This window comes from Mastomys coucha, unplaced genomic scaffold (assembly GCF_008632895.1).
Source record: "Mastomys coucha isolate ucsf_1 unplaced genomic scaffold, UCSF_Mcou_1 pScaffold14, whole genome shotgun sequence".
In the NCBI taxonomy this organism is placed as follows: Eukaryota; Metazoa; Chordata; class Mammalia; order Rodentia; family Muridae; genus Mastomys; species Mastomys coucha.
In genome coordinates this window covers 20,923,496-20,945,553 of record NW_022196896.1, presented here as the reverse complement: position 1 = coordinate 20,945,553, position 22,058 = coordinate 20,923,496, and the positions used below count along the sequence as shown (strand labels likewise).

The 22,058-nt window shown below is 44.3% G+C and overlaps 2 protein-coding genes across 3 annotated transcripts in view; one reads left to right on the top strand and one right to left on the bottom strand.

The window, feature by feature from the left end:
* Positions 1–14,307, bottom strand: part of Decr1 (2,4-dienoyl-CoA reductase 1) — a 33,814-nt gene extending 19,507 nt beyond the window's left edge. The window contains exon 1 of one of the 2 annotated variants that reach the window (XM_031366553.1): positions 14,207–14,307. Coding sequence is in view for 1 of the 2 variants with exons in the window: in XM_031366552.1 (XP_031222412.1) it covers positions 7,757–7,825 (69 nt within the window). In the remaining variant the exon portion in view is untranslated. Of the gene's footprint in view, positions 1–7,756; positions 7,971–14,206 lie in introns of those variants that run through there. The other variant, XM_031366552.1, reaches the window with a different exon arrangement.
* Positions 14,308–21,002: 6,695 nt separating this feature from the next.
* Nbn (nibrin) overlaps positions 21,003–22,058 on the top strand; it is a 34,392-nt gene continuing 33,336 nt past the window's right edge. The window contains exon 1 of the mRNA XM_031366551.1: positions 21,003–21,182. Within this exon, the coding sequence (XP_031222411.1) occupies positions 21,146–21,182 (37 nt within the window). The 5' untranslated portion in view covers positions 21,003–21,145. The remainder of the gene's footprint in view (positions 21,183–22,058) is intronic.

Sequence of the window (22,058 nt, the reverse complement as noted above, 5' to 3'; positions counted from 1 at the left end):
CCTAAGTTCAAATCCCAGCAACCACATGGTGGCTCCCAACCACCCATAATGAGATCTGATGCTCTCTTCTGGTGTGTGTGAAGACAGCTACATTGTACTTATGTATAATAATAAAGAAATTTAAAAAAAACTTAAGTTTCAAATCTGTAAAATTCATTAAGTAATAGATTTGCACAGGAAGTTGTGAGGCTGAAGGGATCAATATTTAAAAACTGCTGGCTTGGCTATTTTATCACTAATGTCATGGCTATTGATCAGATTTTCACAATCAAATTGCATACCTTTAAAACAAGGATACATCCAGAATCAAAGACAAAACCACACACTTGAATTCTCTCTCTCCTTCTGTCTCTCTGTGTCTGTCAGTCTCTTTGTTTCTCTGCCTCTGTTTCTCTATCTCTCCCCTCTCCCTCTGTGTGTATGTATTTGGGGGTGGGGGGAGCAAGAGCTCCAGAAAGCATGCACATGCTCGAGAGAAACCTTGGATACCATCCTCAGTAATTGCCCACCATGTTTTTTGGAACAGGGTCTGTCATTGCCCTGGGAATTGCTGATCAGGTTAGACTGGCTGGCCAGCATGCCACAGGAGTTCTCCCATCTCTGCCTCCCAAGCACTGGGATGGGTTCTGGGGATTGTAATGGGGTCTTGAAAGCCGCCCATACTAGGCCTCAGCTTGCTCTTCTAAGACAACTTCATATCAGCTCCAACAAGAAACTTTGCAGTTATTAATGCTGCAGGATTCCTAAAGCTTGCCAAGAACTTTCACCTTCTAACCTTTGCTCTATTTTTCCCTCCAGCCTGAGCTACTCTTTTTCAATTCAGCAAACTCACCAGTCAAAACCAGACAAATCATCAACATTTCCCTTCTCATTTGGTGCCTACTTCTCTGGAGGTCAATTTGGCAACCTTGATCAAAATATTACACATAGTACCCTTTGATCTAGTTCCTTCACATTCAAAACTGTATCCACTCATTAAGTAGCCAGTGGAGAAGGGACATTTTGTTCAAAGATATGCATTAAGGGTCAAGAGGTGAGCTCAGTGGTAAATCATTTGCCTAGCATGGACAAGGCCCTGGGTTCTACTGCCAGCATTGGGAACAAATGATATCCCTATCAAAAGTCTTTACAAAAGGTTGATGAGACCATCCTAAAATTAATATGAAACCATAGCAGGCTTGAAACAGTCACAGCTACTCATAAAGCATGGACCTATTACCCTCTAGGGGATACAACTCACATGCTCAAGGCAGCACTGCCACAGTTTGTCCAATTGCTCAACGATGTATGCTGACTATCAACAAAGTGAAGCATCATTTGTTAAGAGAAAGATGAAAAAGAAACTGATGTGTAATCTGTGTGCTTCTTAGAAGAAGCTGTCTTCCTATATGTGTTGACAGAAACACAAAAGCTTCTGGAACAATCCACAGGAAACTAGTCAGTGCAGTACACTCTCAGAAGAGTTCTCAGAAGAGCTAGGCACAGCGTAACGCAGCTTTGGTATTCAACATGATCATTAGATGATATTTCACTGGCAATCTCCAACACAAAATTGAATCTTGTGAGCAAGCACACAACACGGGAAGAAGGTTTGAGATGGAAACCACACTCCAGAAACGCAGCCCAGAAACAGTTCTCATTAAACATGTGGCTGGGAGATCCATCATAGACCACGAAGGCCTTCCACGCTTCTGTCAGGGAGAGGGATAGGAGCTGTGTGTCTGTTGATTTGCATCAGGTGAATATTTTTAGATCAAATTTACTCTGACTCAGATTCATACAAAAGTGGGTGTTTGTGCAGACTACTCTTTAACTGTCATATAACATATGTTTGGCAAAAACTGGCTAACCAAGTATTTCAAAGTATGTGTTTGAAAAATGTGTATCTTTAAATACGTTTACTTTTATCTTTTACTCTCAGAGCATTCCCCAAATGGCCCTCCCACTAAGCCTTCCATTGCTGCTCCCAATTTTTGTCCAATTTCCAGAATGGGCTTATCTGTGCCAGCCACGTGATGTTTGTAGTGTCCAGACACTGCCTTTTCAGCACAGCACCAATGGTTCTTAGCAGGAGGTATGTGGTAACATGGAGACGGTTTTTCTCCACATTCTCGTGTAGAAATAGAAAGGAAGAACTGCCCAGCATCCCAAACACCAACTATGACCCGACAAACTTAAACAACTACATTGTCTAAACTCTGTCACCCCAGCTTTTCGCAGGCCATGTTAAGCCCACCTCTGTAACCGTGGATACCACCTGAGCATGCCTACCTACTCTATAACCTACAAGAGCACTGCTCAGAAGGCTGGGATGCTGAATTTCTGAGGAGCTCAGATCTTGTTGCCACAGCAACCAACCTGCATGTAAAAGAAAATGCCTTGCCTGGACTCCAAAGGCTAGGCTGAATCATGCAGTTGCCAGGAGCAAGGCAGAAATTACATTTCTGAGTAATGGCACATCCCATAGCGATGAACCAATGTTTTTGAAAAAAGTAATTACTCTGTGCTATGGGGTATACTTCCTACCGTTATTACAGTTCTTATCTGTCTGCACACTAAGATGTTTCCCAGTACTGCACAATAAAAGAAGATGAAATCAGCCTCAAATTAGGAAACAGTCTGAGGTATTCCACTGGAGTCTTCATTCCTGTCTGCCTTGGGGACACCCTTACTGACTCCCTGTTACATAAGCCAAGAGAAACATGACTCTCATTATTGAACCAAATATTAGAGCCACTGCTCGTAACAAAAGGACTGGTTGGATTTGAGGATTTGCTTATGTGGGAAATTATTAGACAGAAAGTGTACATTATGGTAAAGTTCATCCACTTACTTAGTTTTACTTAAGTTTTTATTGAGCATCTGCTATGCCCCAAGCACTATTGTAGGCAATAATAATACAGCAGTGACAAAAAGATATACTGTTCTACCCTTGGTGAGATCACATTTTGGGAAAAGGGATAAACAAATTAGTGAAATACACAGTGTATTAAACCTTGGATCTTGTTATGGGATGACGTAGAATGAAGGCAGGACATTGTTACAGCCGCACCCAGGGTGCCTGTGGCAAGTGCAGTGGATATTTGATAAGATGCTAATAGCACCCCTCAGAACAGCCTAACCTTCCTCCCGCCTCTCGGTGTACCTCCTAAACCCCATTCTAATACTAGTCTCCACTGCCACCCATTACCTGAAGCCCCGTCACCTCCCATCTGGGAGCCAGTGTTGACAACTTGCCTCCATTTTTTGCCACCACTCCTCTGCCTTCGGGAGAAGCTCTAAGTCCTTCAAGGCAGCCTTGGTTTCCAAGTAACCTAGCTATCTCCATCTGCCTCTTCACACTCCACCAACCACCTGGATTCCATCTGAGCCCACACATAGGCTACTCTCTTGCCTAGAACTTTCTGGCACCTCAGGAGCTGTTCTGAAACTCCAGCTCTTTCTGCTCTTAGGCAGAATGGTTCCATAGAGCTGCTCTGTCTGTCTGGGAAACTGAAGATAATCATTGGACAGAAACTTCTAAGACCCACCTCCTCTCGGAAGGTAGCTGTCCCATTGGGCAGCATTGGAATGCCATGCTGAGGTGGTTAAATGTGTCTAGTTGAGAAAGGCCAGTTAGCAGGCACAGCTGGATCTTTAAACAAATCTTAACCTAAAAACAGAGATACCTAAAGATGGGAGACACACAACACTTTAATCATAGCACTTGAGTTTGAGCTAAGGAGAATCACCATGAACCCAAGGCTACCTTGGACTACACAGCAAAAGCCTGTCCCCCCAAAGGCTTTCAAATCGGGGCTAGAGAGACCATACTGCTCTTCTTGACGACCTGGGTTTGGTTTGGACCTGAATGGTGACTGAAACCATCTAGGATTCCAGTTCCAGGGAAACTGATGGCCTCCTCTGACCCCCTGTAGGCATCAGGAATGCATTTGGGGCACAGATGCACATGAAAACAAAACACTCATACACATGAAATTAAAATAAATATTTTCAAATGAATAAAAATAAAACAGTGATACTTTAGGGTCATCTTCTTTAGAATGGAAAAAAGAGACAGCATTTCTCCAACATCATTCGAAAGCTCTCCAATGTCCTTAGACTGAGATGAGGAACCTCATGCATTTTTTTTCCAAGTCCTAAGACACAAATTCCATATATCAAATCATAGGAACTTTCAGAAATAGGCAATGAACTTCTCTTGTTGATGCATGTTATTCCTCAGGTTGAGATTTCCTTTTTTATAATTTTTAGCTAATGTGTATGTGTCTGTGTGTTTGTATGTACAGATGTGTTCTGTGCTGTGCCATGATGGTTGGTATAAGAATGGCCTCTATAGGCTCATCTATAGGGAGTAGAACTATTTGAAAGAATCACAACGATTAGGAGGTGTGGCCTTGTTGGAGGAAGTATGTCACTGGGGGTGCACTTTGAGGTTTCAAAAGCCCACACCAAGCCTAGAGTCTTCCTGCAGATCCAGGTGTAGAAGTGTCAGCTACCTCTCCAGCACCATGCTCCCTGGCACGATGATAACGGACTCACCTCTGAAACTGTAAGCAAGCTCCCAATTAAAGGCTTTCTGTTATGAGTTGCCTTGGTCATGGTGTCTCTTCACAGAAATAGAACAGTGACTGAGACAGGTGTCCAGCAAGGGTAGAAGTGGGTGTCAGATTCCCTGGAGCCGTCCTTCTAAGTGGTCGTGACTAGCTGGTGTGAATGCTGTAGAGCAAGCTTCAGTCCTCCAAAAAAGCAGCAAGCAATCACAAGCATTGAACTAGCTCTCCTACCCTAGGTTGAAATTGCTGGCCTTACAATCTGACTCAAAAATCAGTGCTAGGATCCACCTCCTCTGGGCAGCCTTTTATGCCTCTACATGCACTTAGTTTTATTCATCTATGCATTATAATGCACCATGTTTTCAATCTGTTGGAGCTGGTGGTATCTCATTAAACTATCATGTTTCATTTATTTTTTTATGTGATCTGTGGTGATAAATTTCCAGCTGCATAACATGGTATACCCAGTCACTCACATAACATGCCTCTACCATGTTTACTCTGTGCCAGGCCCTGAGCTAGGATCAAGCAGTGAGTGGACCAGATGTAACAGAAGGAATAATAGAATTTTCAATAGGATAAAGAAAAACTTCATTTTCAGGAAGTGTTACTCTGTACTTTATTTAGCTAGATTGCTTATATTACTACTGACCAGGAATCACTTTTATAAAAATAATAAAGTGATTACTCTAGATAAAAACAGAAGGTCGTGCAGTGAGCACCAACCAGCAAGAATCTACAAACGTGAGCACATGCTGTTCACTAGGGAAATTTAACCCTATTGTAAGACACAGCGGCATTGCCCCTCTGCCTCTAGTTCTTTGTTCCGCCTGCTTTGGTTGCGCCAGATGTATTTCAAAGTGCAATCCTAAGTTCCTAACCATGCTCCAGAAACAGTAACTGACATAGTTCCACACTGAATGCAGGGTTGCCTTTCCAGCCAGGGAGTCTCTCTGAAGAAAACCCCGCAACTACATTTCACGTTGAACAACTGATTAAATTAAAATGTTTTATTGGAGAATGAAACACAAACTAAGGGCAAGGTCCTTCTCAGCAGAGGGGATGTTAGATGTTTACTGGATGGAAGTGAGGCCTTCCTAGGTCAAGGTTCAATGTAAAATAGCACTCACAGATAACACTTATGACAACTGAAACATTTCTCTCACACATAAGGTTTTAGCTATAATATATTTACACTCAAAAACATGATGCTGCCTGGCAGCTTCCGATTCACAGATGTCCTTCTCCTTCCCCCCTGGGCTTCAAACTCCAGCCATCATGTGTCAAGAAGGCAGGCACCTGTATTAGCTCAGAACTAACATTTTGAAAATAAGATCTTTCTACATCTCCCTGGCTGTCCTTAAACTCAGTGTGTGGACCAGGACGGCCTCAAACGCAGAGATCCACCTGATTCTGTCTCCCAACTGCTGGGATTAGAGGTGGGCTCCACTACACCTGACTTGTAACATTTTTCTTAGGCAAATGAATTTCAAAATGTCAAGTTGCAATTTTTGTATTATTAGTATCATTATATTTCTTTCTCAAAACGGGCTGTCGAGTGGCATCAGAAGAATGGGAGTCCAGGCAGACGCTCTACTGCTGTAAGCCTGAGAGCATCTGTAGGTCACAGAGGCACATCGGGCCTGGAAAAGGGCCAGTTCTCAGAAAAGGAATGTTGGGGTTTTGCCTGTTTGTCTTTGCCATGCTACATCGTCTTTAAAAAGAGAAAGAGAAATGGCACTTGCACTTGCATCAAAGCAAATCAAGCAGTGAACAGACCACTTTCCAAAAAAAGGTCCTCTGCCTTACAGAAGTCACCCCACCTAGTGGTGCCTTAACGTTCGGAGCCTCTTTCCAGCCTGTGCCCTGACCTGTTTGCTCTCCTGTGCCTCTCTGCCCACCTAGGACACCTGCCTCTCACACCTCCCTGCCCCCCAGTACTCAGTTCTTTCTAACCGCTCTCCCATTTTTCTAAAGTGAACACTACTGAGCCTGTCTATCAAACTCAGAGCCGGTAGAGATGAGGTATCAATTGATGGACTGACTTTTCTACTTGGATAAGGAAATTCTGATTTTTATCTTAAAATTTTTAACCAAGTTAGGGGCATGGGTTGTCTTGAACTAATGTTTCTTTTCTTTCTTTCTTTCTTCCTTTTCCTTTTCTTCCCTGGCTTCTTCACTTGCATATTTCATTTCCATTGTCAACTCGGTGGGAAAATGTTTCCCGGTGGGAAAGCAAAGCAATATAAGCTGGAGGGAAACAGAAATGGATTTCACCGTTAGATGCACCTCTAGAAGGTGATTCGAAATGTGGCTTAAGTTTTGACATTTTCAAATTACCTTGGTTACGTTGTACTTGTTTGTTTGGGGGAGAAAGGCTTGTGCCTAAGCCTGACAAACAAGAGTTCGATCCTGGGATCCAATGGTAGAAGGTGAGAACCTGACTTCCACAAGGTTTTGGCTTTTCATTTATTTCCTTTTTCATGTGCCTTTGTTTTTTGTTTTTGTTTTTGTTTTGAAAAATAACTATAGGAAATGAAGTCATTCCTGCCATGTCCTTCAAAACAAGGCGCTGTGGGTGGGATGGGGGGCGGGAGGGGGTCTTGTAAAAGGGCAACAGTGCCCAGGGAAGACTTCTTCAGAAACAGATCCAACCTAGTAGCCTACTCTGTCCCTTCCCTACCCACAGAATTGATAGCTACGCCCTTCAGGCTAGCTTTGACTAAGGGCTTGCCACAGCTAAAAGTAGGTAAAAGGTCCTTGGATTTCTTCCAAAGTAATCGCTGCTTTCCACCTCCCAAGAAAATCCCTTTGTTCACTGGACAGACCAGGGTTCACTCAGCCTGCTACGTGTGTGGCATTCCCTGTTTACTTACAAATAAAAGTTCCTTTATGGGGGATTCGTGTCTCCACCCCACCCCCTCAGGTGCCCGGAGACCCCTGGCTTCTCAAAATTAGCTGGGTCTCTCCCTCTCCCCTCACTGCGCCCCTGGAGTGCTCTCCCCAAGTCCCCTTGTCCCCTCACCCCTCTCCTTGCACACCATCTGCTCCACGGGACGCCTGGCCTTCCACCTCCCTGCACTTGATCGCCCCAGCCCTAGTTCAGCTGTCCGCGCCTGGGGCCTCAGTTCTCGCGCCCTGCGTGCCCAGCTTCGCCTGTGAAAGCGAGCCCGGCTCTCACTCACGCCGCGCTGCCTTACCCTCTGAGGACCCGGATCGCAGGGGAGGCGGGACACCCCAGCAAAGAACGCACGGCCCAGCAACGCCATCTCTGCAGCAGGACTCAGTCCTTAAAGCCAGGGTCCGCCCCGGCCCGGAAGTCTCAGTCCAGGGGCGGAGGGAGGGGCCGGGCGACGCTGTGAACCGGGACCTTCTTGCCTGCTCCCCGCCTGCTTCCAGCAGTTCTTGGCTCCCTCGGAAGGGAGAATTTTGTCCAGAGGAGAACGGGTTCAGGACCAGGCTCTGAGCAATACAAAAGTTTTCCGAAACAACGCGACTTTTCGGTCAGTTGTGTTTATTCCTCCAGGATGTAAAGCCATGGTCCATGGAAGTTCCGTCACATACCACCAGATTAATATTTTGTCCTTATAGCATAGCTTCTTTAAATATCGGAGAGCACGCCACCGCCTATTAGAAGAAGCTTGGCTCTGACCCTCCAAGCCCTTGCTTTTATCCCTAAGAAACGAGTGTACAATTGAAAAGCAAATGCACTATTATAGTATAAATTACTTGGGGTAGCAGGGTTTGAAATGTGGAGGGCACTATAAAAGATTACAATTTTTTCAGACTTGAAAAAATATCTATCTATCTATTTATTTATTTATTTATTTATTATTTATTTAGTGTATGTGAGTACACTAGCTGTCTTCAGACACACCAGAAGAGGACATCTGATCCCATTACATCTGATCCATGGTGGTTGTGAGCCACCATGTGGTTGCTGGGAATTGAACTCAGAACCTCAGAAAGAGCAGTCAGTGCTCTTAACCATTTTGGAGCCACCTCTCCAGCCCGGTTTGAAATTAAATATATATATATATATCCTCATTAGGAAAAAGAAAATCCCTAAAGCTATATGTCTTGGTTTGTTTTCCTTGCTGGAGTGGTAAAATACTCTGAACCTGACTGGGGACAGGGAGAGTGAGGTAATTCACCTGGTGAAGTAACTTGCCTGTCAGACTGAGTTCCATCTCTAGGACTCACAAGGTAGAAGAGGAGAGAACCAACTCAAGCAACCTGTCTTCTGAGATCTGCACAAACGTGTTTGAACACAAAATAACGAATCTATTTTAAAATTTTAAACAGTTTGAAAAACCAGGAGAAAGCATTTATTTTAGCTCATGACTCCCCGTCCGTCACAATGGGACGTCAAGAAAGCAGGAACTTGAAGATGTGCTCACACTGTGTTGGAAGGCAGGAGGAAGCAATGAATGTATAGTAATCTCTTCTCCACCTAGTACAGTCCAGGATCCCCTGCCTCGGAAATAGTCCTGCCCAAAATGAAGATGGGTCTTTCCACATCAATTAACACAATCAAGATAATGGCCAGGTCTCAAAGGCCAATCTGTCATATGTTTCTCTCAAGTTCACAATTAAAAACAAACATTGCAGCTCTGCTGCTTATCAGCCTGACACTCAACCTCATTAATTTTAGGCAATAAATGTCCACCTTTGTCCCTAAAGGCTCATAACCATGTTATCATGTAAAACATATTCAGTCTAGCTTTAAAAGTCCCCATAATCTTTAATGATTAAAACACTTTAATATTCCAAAGACTTAGGTCATAAACAAGCTACATACTCCCAACACATAATGGTACAGAATAAGAATTCCTATTCAAAACTGGAAGACCCAGGATATAATACTAAATGAAAATAGAGACATGGCCACTCCTGAGTATAGTTGAGGAGAAGGTTTTTTATCAAAGATATGAGAAAGAGAACAACCCAGAGGTATCTGGAAGAGTTCAGACTGAGCATGGCCAGCAGAATAGACAAGACCATGAAAAGAGAGGGGTGGAAAGCAAGGGAGGAAGAAAACAGGGAGGGGCAAGAGAGAGACCAGGATAGAGAGAAGAACAAAGAGAGTTTGAGGACAAAGAAAGCACATGGCCAAAACAGCTAAGTCATATTGGAAAGAGAAGCTGGGGGAAAGGAAGAGAAGCCCAAGGACTGGAGAGGTTTAGGGTAGGGGTGGGTCAGAAAGTGCTGAAAGGAGCAAAGACTCTTACTTGGGTTGCTGATTACCTGGTGGCCAGCATCAGCTTTTGTGAATAATTAACTGTTGTGATTTCTCCCTCTGTCCCTCTTTTCCTCCCTCCCTCCCTCCCTCCCTCTCCTTTCTCCCTCTCTCTTGCTCTCCCTCATCCTTCTCTTTCCTCCATTCCTGCCACCAGGCCAGTACTTTCCTGCCACTCTGTGCACTCTAGCCTTCTGGAACCATAAGCTAAAGTAACTCTTTCTCCCTACTTTAGTTTTGGTCATGAATTTTATAACAGCAACAGAAAAGTAACTAATTCATCAGTTGTGTTACAAAGGCTTGGAGGGGTTTCACCCCTTCCAGCCCTGTTGCTCTCAGCTAGTATATCCTCAGCTAGGTTGGCTCCAATCCATCCCACAACACTCCTTGGTACAGAACCCATTGGCCTTAGCATCTCCAACCCCCTGGGTTCTCCACTGAAGCCCAGGCCTTACCTTCACAGGTTTACAGAATGCCCTCTCAGGGCCTCCTCACATGGACTCCAACTTCACTACATATTATCTAGCCTCAGTTGTTCTCCCTGACCTCTCTATCATGCCTTCAAAAACCAGTTCCATGGGGATATTGCTGCCAAGCTCTGCCACAAACTTGTAGAGTCCAGCTCCCATTTCTGCCCCAGTGTCTGCACGCCGACCCCAAGAAAATTTGTTCTTATGTAATTGCCTTTGCGGGCAGAAACCACCTTCAGCCCAGGCTTCCTTTAAATGATTTGGATCTTCATAGTATGGCACCTTTAAGGGACAGAGTTTTGCCTTCGGGCCATCTTTCCTCTTGTCCCATTTCAGCACAGGTGATTTCTCTTCAGCAATGCTGATCTCTTTGACAGTCACAGCTGTGTTCTCAGCACCAGCCTGAGTGTTCTTCTGTCTTGAAACAAATTCATCCATTCTCCTTAAACTCAGCTTCACTCTTCACAGTTCTAAGGGCCTGGGTGAATAAACCCATATTCTTGACCAAAAATATCAAATGAATGTCCCTTCTCCAGCTCCTTAGAGAGTCACTGTTCACCTCTGGGCTCTCCTGAGCTGGTCCCCACTATCCACACTTCTCTCAGAATTCTTGTCGTCCAAGATCCCAGCAGAATGGTAAGCATTCAAGGCTTCTTCTAACCACAAGGTGCAAGTTCTTCCACAGTGCAGCCGTAAAACACACTAAGAGCCACACAGTCAGGTGTGTCTCAGTGACCCACCTGGTACCAATTGCTATCTTAGCTTTTATTCCCCATTTCTGAAGAAAACACTCTCGGGGATGAAAATATAACAGTGGTAAGAAGCCCGCTGTGCAGGCATACATTTTTAGGCAGGCTATATACTATTCTCTAAAGGCTCTAAAACAACTTTCAAGGAGGAGGGCTGCCCTGACCAGGTAATTGACAGCCCCATTTACAATAATTCTTAACAAAAAAGACAGTTTTTATTTTCCACCAGATACTCTCCATTAGATGATAGTGCCTTTATTTTCTAGGAAGTTTAGAACATTAGTCCTCACCCACCGGAGTATCAGAATGTGCAGGTTTGGGATGGAGAAGTGGCTCAGGAGTTAAGATCGTGTGCTACTCTTACAAAGGGCAGAGTTTGGTTCATGGTACCCCCACTGGCTCGTAACCACCTGTACCTCTGACTCCAAGGAATCCACCATCCTTTGCAGGCACCAGCATTCATGTGCACATACCCATACAGACATATATGTACACACATAATTTAAAATGTTTCATCAGAAAGAAGCTGCTTTTCCCCCAAGGGACTTCAACAAGAACCCTCGGCCTTTGCTTTCTCTCTTTCCTATCAGATTTGAAATTCTAACGGGTCAGTTAGGATAAAAAATAATGTATTGGGGACCAGCAAGAAGACAGAGCAGGTAAAAGTAGTTAGCGCAAAGGCATAAAATTCTTTGAGTCCCTCAGACACATACAAGAAGCTGGACATAAGGCATGCATCTTTAGTCCAAGCATGTTTGTGGTAAGGTGAGAAACAACAGACAGGACAGTCACCTGGAAGCTTAGGGTCAGCTAGCCTGGAGTATGAAGTGGGACAGAAACAAGAAACTCTACCTCTCTGCCTCTCTGCCTCTGCCTCTGCCTCTCTGCCTCTGCCTCTGCCTCTGCCTCTGCCTCTGCCTCTCTGCCTCTCTGCCTCTGCCTCTGCCTCTGCCTCTGCCTCTGCCTCTGCCTCTACCTCTGCCTCTGCTCCAACCTCATCATGGTTGCCATGTAAAACTTTGATGGGTGTATTAACAGACAGACAGCCTACCTCCACCAACCCGAAAGCTAAGATTGTTATCAAATAGCATCTGACAGCGACAGCAGCAGGCATCTATCTGCCTGCTTTGCTGTTACCCCTGCCTGATATTTCTGGCAATTCACTTGAAAAGTGCTTTAGTTCATACTATTCTATTATTCTGGGCATATAAAAATTTCATGAAATGTGACTATTGAAGACTGGACTCATCTTTGAGGCCCTGATGTATGGATAAGTAGCACAGCGCTTTCAAAACCAGAGACATGCTTGGCAGAGCTGTTACTGGGCTGGAGCCAGGGCCTCCAGAGCTGTTAAAAGGCTGGAGCCTTTCTCTGATGCCCCGCTGTATAGAGAAACAAAACAAAACAAAACAAAACCAAAACAAAAATACCAGCTCCTCCTCTAAAGCCAGGAATATGCTTTCCAGGCTCAGGCCGAGGGCCTTTGGGGGTCTATGGCCTCAGATCCTGAGAGCCCAGCTCTTCTGTGCTAAAGGGTACAGTAGCAAGGCCACCCACTGTATGCTCAATCTGCAATGATCTTTTGTCCACTTGTGCAAGATTGCTTGATTAGCCTCCTGCTGATTTTGTCCCATTGTATGGTAGAGTCTGCTGACTTTGCCACATTTCTCCCCTGGAAATAGTATAAGATGCTGTACTTCTTAATAAACTTGCTTGGCATAAGACCTCTTTCTGCAAGATCTCCAAATACACCCCCCCTTAAAAAAAATCTTCTCTACTATTCTCTTTATCTCTGTGAAAGGAAAAATTAAAGCTTTGGACCTGTGCTGACTAGAAAGAAAAGTCATGGGCCTAAGAATCCAGCATAAGCTAGCCCACATAGGCTAGGAATGAGCTAGCAGGCTGTTAGACATCACAAGAACTGGCAGATCAAGACGACATAAAACTGTAAATATAGAGAAAAACATGTCTAGGCATACAAGGACGTGCCTGGGTAGGCCCTGAGTAATGGACCATCAGGTCCTCTTAGATATGGTTTAAGGTCAGATGCTCTGTTGACTCAGATTAACACCAACTTTAGGAATTTTCCACTCTGTTCTGCACGTAATAGTTAATATTTGAACTAGCCAGTCATGTATAGCCACACTGATTCCTTTGTTCCCCCAGATCTTTTCCCTATATGAACCCCTAACTTTAGAGCCTCGTGGTCGGCTCCACTATCTCCTGCGTGAGATAGGTGTGGTGCCAGCCCGGAGCACCCCGAAATTAAAACTACCTCTTGTAATTACATCAAGACAGTCTCTCGTGATTCCTTGGGTGCATGTCCTCCCGAGATTTGAGTGGGGGTCTCCCAATGGGGGTCTTTCAGCTGCATCTCCTGATCTTCTTTCTAAGGACTCTAACAATGAAGAAAGACCTCCTGAATCAGGTCCTGCGACCATGTTAGAACACTGTATTTTTTTGGAGTAACCTGAATCTGTTGTAGTCTAAAACTGCTGAACCTGAATGCTAAGGTTGTAGTCTACCATGTCCAGACAGCTTTCCTGAGCTTGGTGCAAAATTGAGGACTCCCTTTTCTTAGTGGGACCTCCTCTTCTCTACCTGATCTGGGGAGCCTGACCCCCTCATCCTCTACCTGAGGAATGTCACATACAAAATTACAGGTTCAACTTCCTCTCTCCATATAAGAACCTCTCCATGCAGATGAGGCATTCCCAGTACTTTAAGCTCCAGCCAATAATTTACATCCACTATGAATGAATCCATCCTTCCCATTCTCCAAGCTTCACATAGCCCTTGTTTATCCTGAATTTGTGCACAAGCTATTTTACCAAATATTATCTAAGAGAGCTGTCACACTGAAATCCTCAGAGAAGCCTTCTCCCCCAGCACTTACTGGTCACTGCAGGCCTGGGATCCTACTGACCCACCCATTCAGTGGCGCCTGAACATCACTCCATGGGATGAATCAGAAAATGGAACTACACTGGTCACTAATATACCCCTGATGTATGTGTTTTCTGTTGCTGTAGTAAACACCATAACTACAAGCAACATGTAGAGGAAGGGGCTATTTGGCTTACAGGTTGCAATCCATCATGGAGGAAGCCAAGTCAGGATCTCAAGGAAGGAACAGGGTGATTAGAAAGAACTGAAGCAGAAACCATGCAGGAACACTTCTTCCTGGCTTACTTTCTGTGGCTTTCTCAGCAACTACCTGGGCCACCTGCCCAACTGGTACCTTGTGGAGAGCCATTCCAAGATCTAGCGGTCTCATAAGGAAGCCCTCATTTGGCTAAGCTTGCTGCCATTGGTTGCTTCCGCATCTGGTGACCTATCCGCTTTTGCCACATGGCCCATCTGGATTGGCTAAGCTTGGGAGTACTCAATGGCCGAGGGAGGGCCAGAAGGCAGAGCTTAAGTAACGGCTCCCCAGAGGCAGGAAGGTGGAGCTTAAGTAACGGCTAGAGAGAGGCAGGAGCGGCAAAAGTAGCAGAAGGGGGGAGAAGCAGGCAGGAGGAGCAGGAGGGGGAACAGTGTTAAAAGGTTCCTGAATAAACTGCTAAAAGGAAGAGTTCAGGTCGCGTCTTTCTTGCTGGCCGAGGAGGACGTAACAGTACCCCACACAGTGGACTGTCCCACATCAGTCAGCAATAATGCCCTACAGACATGCTCACAGGCCAGTCTGATGGAGGCAACTCCTCAGTTAAGATCCCTGTTTTCCAGATATGTGTTGGTTTGTGTTACAATGACAAGAACTATGATACTTTAAGATGAAAGCTGCTATTTTGAGTGAACAGACCATTGCTAATTCTCATCTGATATTATTCTGTAGTAAACTCTGCCTTCTACATTGTCCCCCTCTGTCTCCTCTAAATTAATTTGGCCAAGGATCTAAGCAGTGGGGTTTAACTTCAGTGTCTGAGCATATATTTCTCTTGAAAGCTAACATTTATCAATGCTGTTTTGAGCGTGTGTGTGTGTGTGTGTGTGTGTGTGTGTGTGTGTGTGTGAGAGAGAGAGAGAGAGAGAGAGAGAGAGAGAGAGAGAGAGAGAGAGAGAGAGAAACCAGGGTCAGCATTCTTTATATACACATCCTTAATCCTCACAGGCACCTACAGAGTATATGAGATACCTTTGTATTACTGTAACAAAGTACTTGAGCTAAACAGCCTGGGGTTGGGGAAGACTTCCAGACATGTCAGCATGAGATCAGGCTGTTCTGTACTCTGTAGGAATAATGTTTTTGTGTATTGTGTAAAGATTACCCGTGAATTATTCAAATGCTGACTTCTCTGCCCCCATATCTCGGACGTGGCATTGTAATGCTTATTCTAAGAATCTCCTATCTTGAGTTTGTGTAAACATTGTTACCTGTTTATTCTTATTTGTTAATAAAAGGTGATCAGCCAATGGCTGGGCAGGGCTGGGCTTATGATTCCATGGGAGAGGGGGCAGAGGGGGGGATTCATCATGTGGGGAGTCCCAGGGACACTATGGGAAGACACCTGAAGGAGCAAAGGCCAGATCAATTCTAAAATTCAAGACTCTCAGAGATTTTGGCTGTGAGGAAGCCAGCTCAGAGGATTAGAGTAGATTAATAACTGCTCAGTCATTATGCTGTAAAGCTTACCAAAGAAATCCCGTAGTCTCTGTCTCATTTATTCGGAAGCTAGTCAGGATAAAGAAGAAACTGCTACTTAAAAACTGAATTAAGACTACTCTATTTTTTCACACTGTATGAAACAGTGGATTTTCAGAATGTGCCGTGTCCTGAGAGGTTCCATTTTATGGGGAGAATTTGACCCCATGTGGAGTGCAAACAGGGAGCAGGATGGCCACATTTGTTCTGGCACTATCCTCAAGGCACACACTAAGAAATAACTTATTTGTAAAAGTAAAAAGGGTACCAGCCTACAAGCTTTTCAAGGTAAATTGGGACCATATGGTCACATGGGTATATCAAAATCATACTGGGGAAACCATGCCCAAGAACTTTCCAACACAGCAGACTCAGGAATGTGAGCAACACCCTGGCTGTAAACCCCACAGAAGTGGACACCTGACAATTTGAAGTTGAGAGCCTTACCAAACTGTCATCGGACCACCTTGAGTATATATATGTCAAGGGACTGGCAGGAAAGAATTCTCAACTCTGTATGTGTGTACACATATTGTGTATATGTGCCTGTGTTGTGCAGGTATGCATATTGTACATATGTGTATGGGTTGTGTGTATGTGTACATGTGTTCTGTAGATGTGTGCATGTGTTGTGTGGATGTGTCCATGTGTGGATCATGAGTCAGGTAGACATGTTTAATCTGAGCCACACCATCTTCTGGAAGCCTATATAAGGACTCGGAAGAAGGAAGCATTTGCTTTTGCCTGCTTGCCCTCGCCTTTGTTAGCAAGGATATTCCTTCCTTCACTGGCATTAGAGCTCACTTCAAGACTCCAGCATCTACTAAGGACCATCCAGCTTTGTGGGCTGAGCAACTTCTGGATTCTTGGACTTTCTGTTCACAGCTAATGTTGCATTAGTTGGACTGTAGTCTGCACGTGATTCTAATAAATCCCCTTCATATATATATTCATTCTATACGTTCTGCTATGCTAAAGAACCATGACTAATACAGAGTTGGTGTGAGTTCATCATGGTTGGACGCAGACAGGCCTGACAATAGAGAAGTAGCTGAGAGCTTTCTATTCTGATCCTGTTGGGATCTGGAAATTGTCACACAAACCACTCCAACACCAATGCCAGTCAAATAGGGATGGTTTATTGAACACCATACACTAAGACTAATCAGGCTCAGGAGCTAAACCATGACCCGGAATTAAGGTCCTACATGGCTTTTTAAGCCTGAGATCTACAAACATCTGTGCAAAGTTACTCTACCAATTAGGATTTACGGATAGTAGGTTTCCTTAGGAACATATGTTGTACATTTATCCTGTTACCACTGGTTGGAAAATCCAACTGTGGCAGGGGATTTTCCTTGTCCAATATTCATGTCTTAACTTGCCAACCAGGATGTCGGCTATCCACATACATGTCTCTTTCTGTCATGTAGGATGTCATTTCCCAGAGAGACCTTGAGAACTTAAACTTTACTTGACCACTACTCAAAATGCAAGTCTTATATTAAAGTTTTTTATATTTCTTATGTTGGGGTCCATCCCAGGGGCAGCTTATAAAAGCAAATACCATAAAAGCTTATACATAGGTGCAGGAAGTGCTGCTGGGTGCTTGGTTCAGGTCCAAGTTTGTTGTGGGTAACTATACAAAGCAGTGCGACTGACTTCTATCATGATTAGCTTCTGAAGGCACAGGACATAACAGAATATGTAGTCAACTTGGCATTAGAAAGCTTCCTAGTAACTGCAGAATTTATGAGAAATATTCCTTATAATGGCAGGCTAGCCAGGAAACAGTTACCTAGGCCTTACATTCCATCTAGGCATTAACGCTTTACCTAGGCCTTAACAATCCACAGTTGGCAAGCAAAGAGAGAAAACCTTTAAAGCCTACTTCCAGCAGCACACTTCCTCCAACAAGGACACACCAACTTTAACAAGGCTACACCTCCTAATTCTTCCCTAAACATTCATCAATTGAGGATTAAGCATACAAATACAAAAGCCTGGGGGCTATTCTCATTTAAACCACATTAGAGGGCAAATCACATGAAGGAACATACACACACACACACACACACACACACACCAAATAAATGGGAAATTAATTCTTCTTCCTTTCTTCTTCTTTCTTCCTTCCTTCTTCTTCTTCTTCTTCTTCTTCTTCTTCTTCTTCTTCTTCTTCTTCTTTTTTTTTTTTTTAAAGAGTGGGTCTACATTGTAGTCCTAGCTGTCCTGGAATTCCCTGTGTAGACCAGCTAGCCTTGAACTCACAGAGATCTGCTTGCTTCCGTATCCTGAGTGCTGGAATTAAAGAAGTGTGCCAGCACACCCAGCTGGGAAGAAAGTTTCTTAGAAGCCTTTAGCTGTAGCTGAAGATCATATACATGCCTATAATCATCACACAATCACACTAAGACACTTCAGAAATACAATCCTTTTCTCAGAAGGCCACACCCATGCTTTTGGATATGTCCTAATCTTTTCCTGAGTACCTCCATGTTAAGTCCTGCATTTAAATCGACGTTTAAACATTTCTCTTCAACAAGCTCCAATTCTGCTCTATGTAATTCTCTTCTGCAGTGAAGTTAAGGATCCAGTTTGGTCTGACTGGCAGAAGCTAAAGGAGAAGGCAGTCCACAGGCTGCTGGCACCAGATCTGGCCTGCTTCATTCTGCTCCTCTGCTGACAGGGTAACTGATTAAAACTCTGTGATTGTGAAGAGTTCAAATGTTATAAATCCAAAGCCAAATTATCTTAGGCTACCTTTAATGCCTTAACAGCCATTTATTGCACCTACTTCTGTGTCTGACTCAACAGCTTTGTACCAGCTAAATCCTTTTAACACGTATTAACAGATAACTAGCTTCCAGCAACAAAAGGGCTAAGACATATTACACCACTCTCTCCTCTGCCATAACCCGCTTACCTGGGGATTTCACCCAGGTATATTGATTTACGACTTTCTTAACATGTACATGAATGTACATGTTAAGGCAATGGTCACTCATATTTAGCTGAAGACTATAGTATCGTTTGTTTTTTTATGAAGTGAGAACATATATGTTAGTTACGTGCTTCCTCTGAGTTGAAGTCACCTCAAGTTTCCTTTACCTCCCAATATGTTTTAAGCACTTGGAACATGCCTTAGCCTAGTAACAGGGATAGCTCAGTTTTCCTGCCTGTGGAGAATGGTTGCTAGGCCAGGATGGTATGACAGGAACTGACACTGCGGGTTTTAATCAGTTCTTTTTTTCATGGTCTCCCATGTTGTAATCCATTAGTAAGTGGAACAAGAAAGTAAACAAATGACCTCAGGCTTTTGTTGTGTTTTTGTTTGTTTGTTTGTTTGAGCAGAGTTGAGATGGAACTTCAACTGTCCAGATTTAAGTGTTGTTTAGAAGTTACTGAAGTACTGGTTAATGTTTGTGTTAGCGTTCTAAAAACCCAATATGCAGTACCTTGCATACATTACAGGCCATTTGGATTAAATAAAGACTCATATCTTCTGGGGTGAGGAAAGGGTTTGAAAAGATTGATCAGTCCTTCAAAGCTTTGCAGTATAGGCACAATTAAGAATAAAAAGCTGAGCCGGGCAGTGGTGGTGCACACCTTTAATCCCAGCGCTGTCTTGAAACCCTGTCTTGAAAAACCAATAAAAGCCAGGTGGTCGTGGCGCATACCTTTAATCCCAGCACTTGGGAGGCGGAGGCAGAGACAGGCAGATTTCTGAGTTCGAGGCCAGCATGGTCTACAGAGTGAGTTCCAGGACAGTCAGGGCTACAAGGAGAAACCCTGTCTCAACCCTCCCACCCCCCACCCCCCAAAAAAAAGAAAGAAAGAAAAAAAGAAAAACCAATAAAAAAAAAAAAAGCTGGGCTAGCGAGATGGCTCAGCAGGTAAGAGCACTGACAACCCGTATGCCCTCTTCTGGTGCATCTGAATGAAGACAGCTGCAGTAAATTATACTGGAGCGAGCGGGTCAGAGGTCCTGAGTTCAACAGAGGCCACACACATGATGGCTCACGGCCATCTGTACAGCTACAGTGTACTCATACACACAAAATAAATAAAAATAATAAATATTTTTTAAAAAAAAGAACAAAAAGCTTAGCAAGTGAGCTGGGCATGGTGGCACACACCTTTAATCTAGTGCTTGGGAGGCAAAGGCAGACACATCTCTATTAGTTCAAGGTCAGCCTGGTCTACATAGAGAGTTCCAGGGTACATGAGACTCTCCCAACAAAACAAAACAAAAGAATAGTAAGCTTAAGTTTCGAGCTCAGTTCTCTGTGTTGTAAATAAAGGAAGAGGTCTCTTAGTGTAAATGGTTGATTGTCCACTAAGTGTTCGATTCTAAGGGTTTCCAGATTCTAACAGCCACAGAGCAAAAACACTATTTTAAAAAGTATTTCTGCTGAACATGTACAGATTGGTTATTTTTCTCTAAACAATAGAACTAGGCAACTGTTTAAACATCACTTACATTTTATTATATATCATATGTAATCTAGCAGACAATTACAACTATGTGGGAAGGTTCTCATGTTGCTTATTGGTGCTGACAATCAAAACCAATGATTCACGCATGCTAGGTAAGTGCTGCATCTACTCTGCGTGGATCTGTTTCAGCTCTATACTTTAGCTTCCCAAATCCTTTGATGTCTCTTGCTGTGTCTCTTTAACTCTGTTGCAGTCATTCTTTTTTGTTTTTTTTTTTTTTGATAGGATTTCTTTGTGTAGACCAGGCTGGACTTGAACTCACAGAGACTCACCTGCCTCTGCCTTCCAAGTGCTGGGATTAAAGGTGTCCATTACTACACCCAGCAGTTGTACTAATTCTTTAATGGACATACACCCTTATTAATGACTATTAATCATTAATATTATGATTTATTAATATTACAAGTGGGTTAAAAAAAACCTGTTTGCTAGTGATCAACTACTAAGGGAAATTGGGACTACTTAGCAAACCGTAGTCAAAGATAACAATGCAGCTTGTGGATTTATTGTTATTCAGTAAATTCTGACATTGTATAAAGACGAAAACATGGTTCTGGTATAATACACTCAGGAGAAGATTAAACATACTTTGACATGAAATCTTCATTTTTACTGATACTACTACAAATGATGTAAACTAAGACATTTGAAATACAGAAAATAATATACTCAACAGCACTTTGATACACATTTAATTTAAAATCCACATAACTTCCGAGATTTTTAAACAGTACAGTTGATTAAAGCGTAGCGTTTGGTCCTTCACCTTCCTACCAGGACACTTTCTGCGCTGCGCTGTTGCATCGTCAGCACTAGGTGGCGCCCGCGCCGCCGGCGCGCTCTGGCCCTTTTCCCGCGTTTCCGAAGGACTTGGCGGAGTCCGGGGAACGCGCACGTCCGGGAGCCCGCGCCGGTACAGCACGGTGACCGCGCACGCAGGGCAGCCGCGGTTGGCCTGGCACGTCGCGGGGTTCTGAGACACCGAACCCATGTGGAAGCTGCTCCCGGCCGCCGGTGCGGCTCCAGGTAGGCGCGTTAAGGAGGCGGCGGGGAGTTCTTCCCGGGAGCGGCCGCGGGGAGGTGGGGGTGGGGAAGCGGTGGAGCGCGCTTCCGGTCCGTCCTCCTGGGGTTTCCGGCGGACGCTTCGAGGCCGAAACTGACTGGAAGCGGAAGCTGGGCGGTGGGACCCGAGATGGGAGCCCACCGTCCTGCGGGCGGCGAGATGTGCGTGCCCGGGTTAGACGGGTCCCAGCTAGGCTGCGAACCGGGGGACAGAACTGAAGCCCTTAATGGGAAAACCACGCGGAGTTAGCCCCGGCGCCCAGCCGAGGGTGAGGATGGACAGCCCGGAGCATAGGTGTGAGAATTCACCTGACACCACAGGGCCGCTGTAAAGTTTTCACAATTTGCCCTCAGGGAAAAATGAATCCTCCATCCACACATTTTTTACGCTATGGAAAAATTGTCAAGTGTTACGTGTTTGCCCCCCCCCGTCCCCGCCCCATATAGTTGTTGTTGATGGAAGATTAAGTACTTGCCTTGGACTGTATCTCCTCGGGGAACTTAATGAAGATGTAGTTTACTGACATTATAAAGGGAAGGAGAACGTCTGAAAGATATATCTATGTGGCACTGCAAAGGTAGAACGCAAATTTGTGTTGCGGAGCAAGGAGGACTGAATAACTAATTGGCTTTGAGCCTAGCTAACTCTATGAGTGTCTGTAAATAGAACTTTACTAGAGGTGGTGGCGCAGGCGTATTATCCCAGCACTTGGAAGGTGGAGCAAGGAGGGTCCGGAGTTAAAGGTTATCAGCTACCTAAGTTTGAGGCCTTTGAACTTACATGAGAGCCTGTCTCAAAAAAGATTAATAACCTGCCCAATTTAAGTTTGGGTAAAGGAA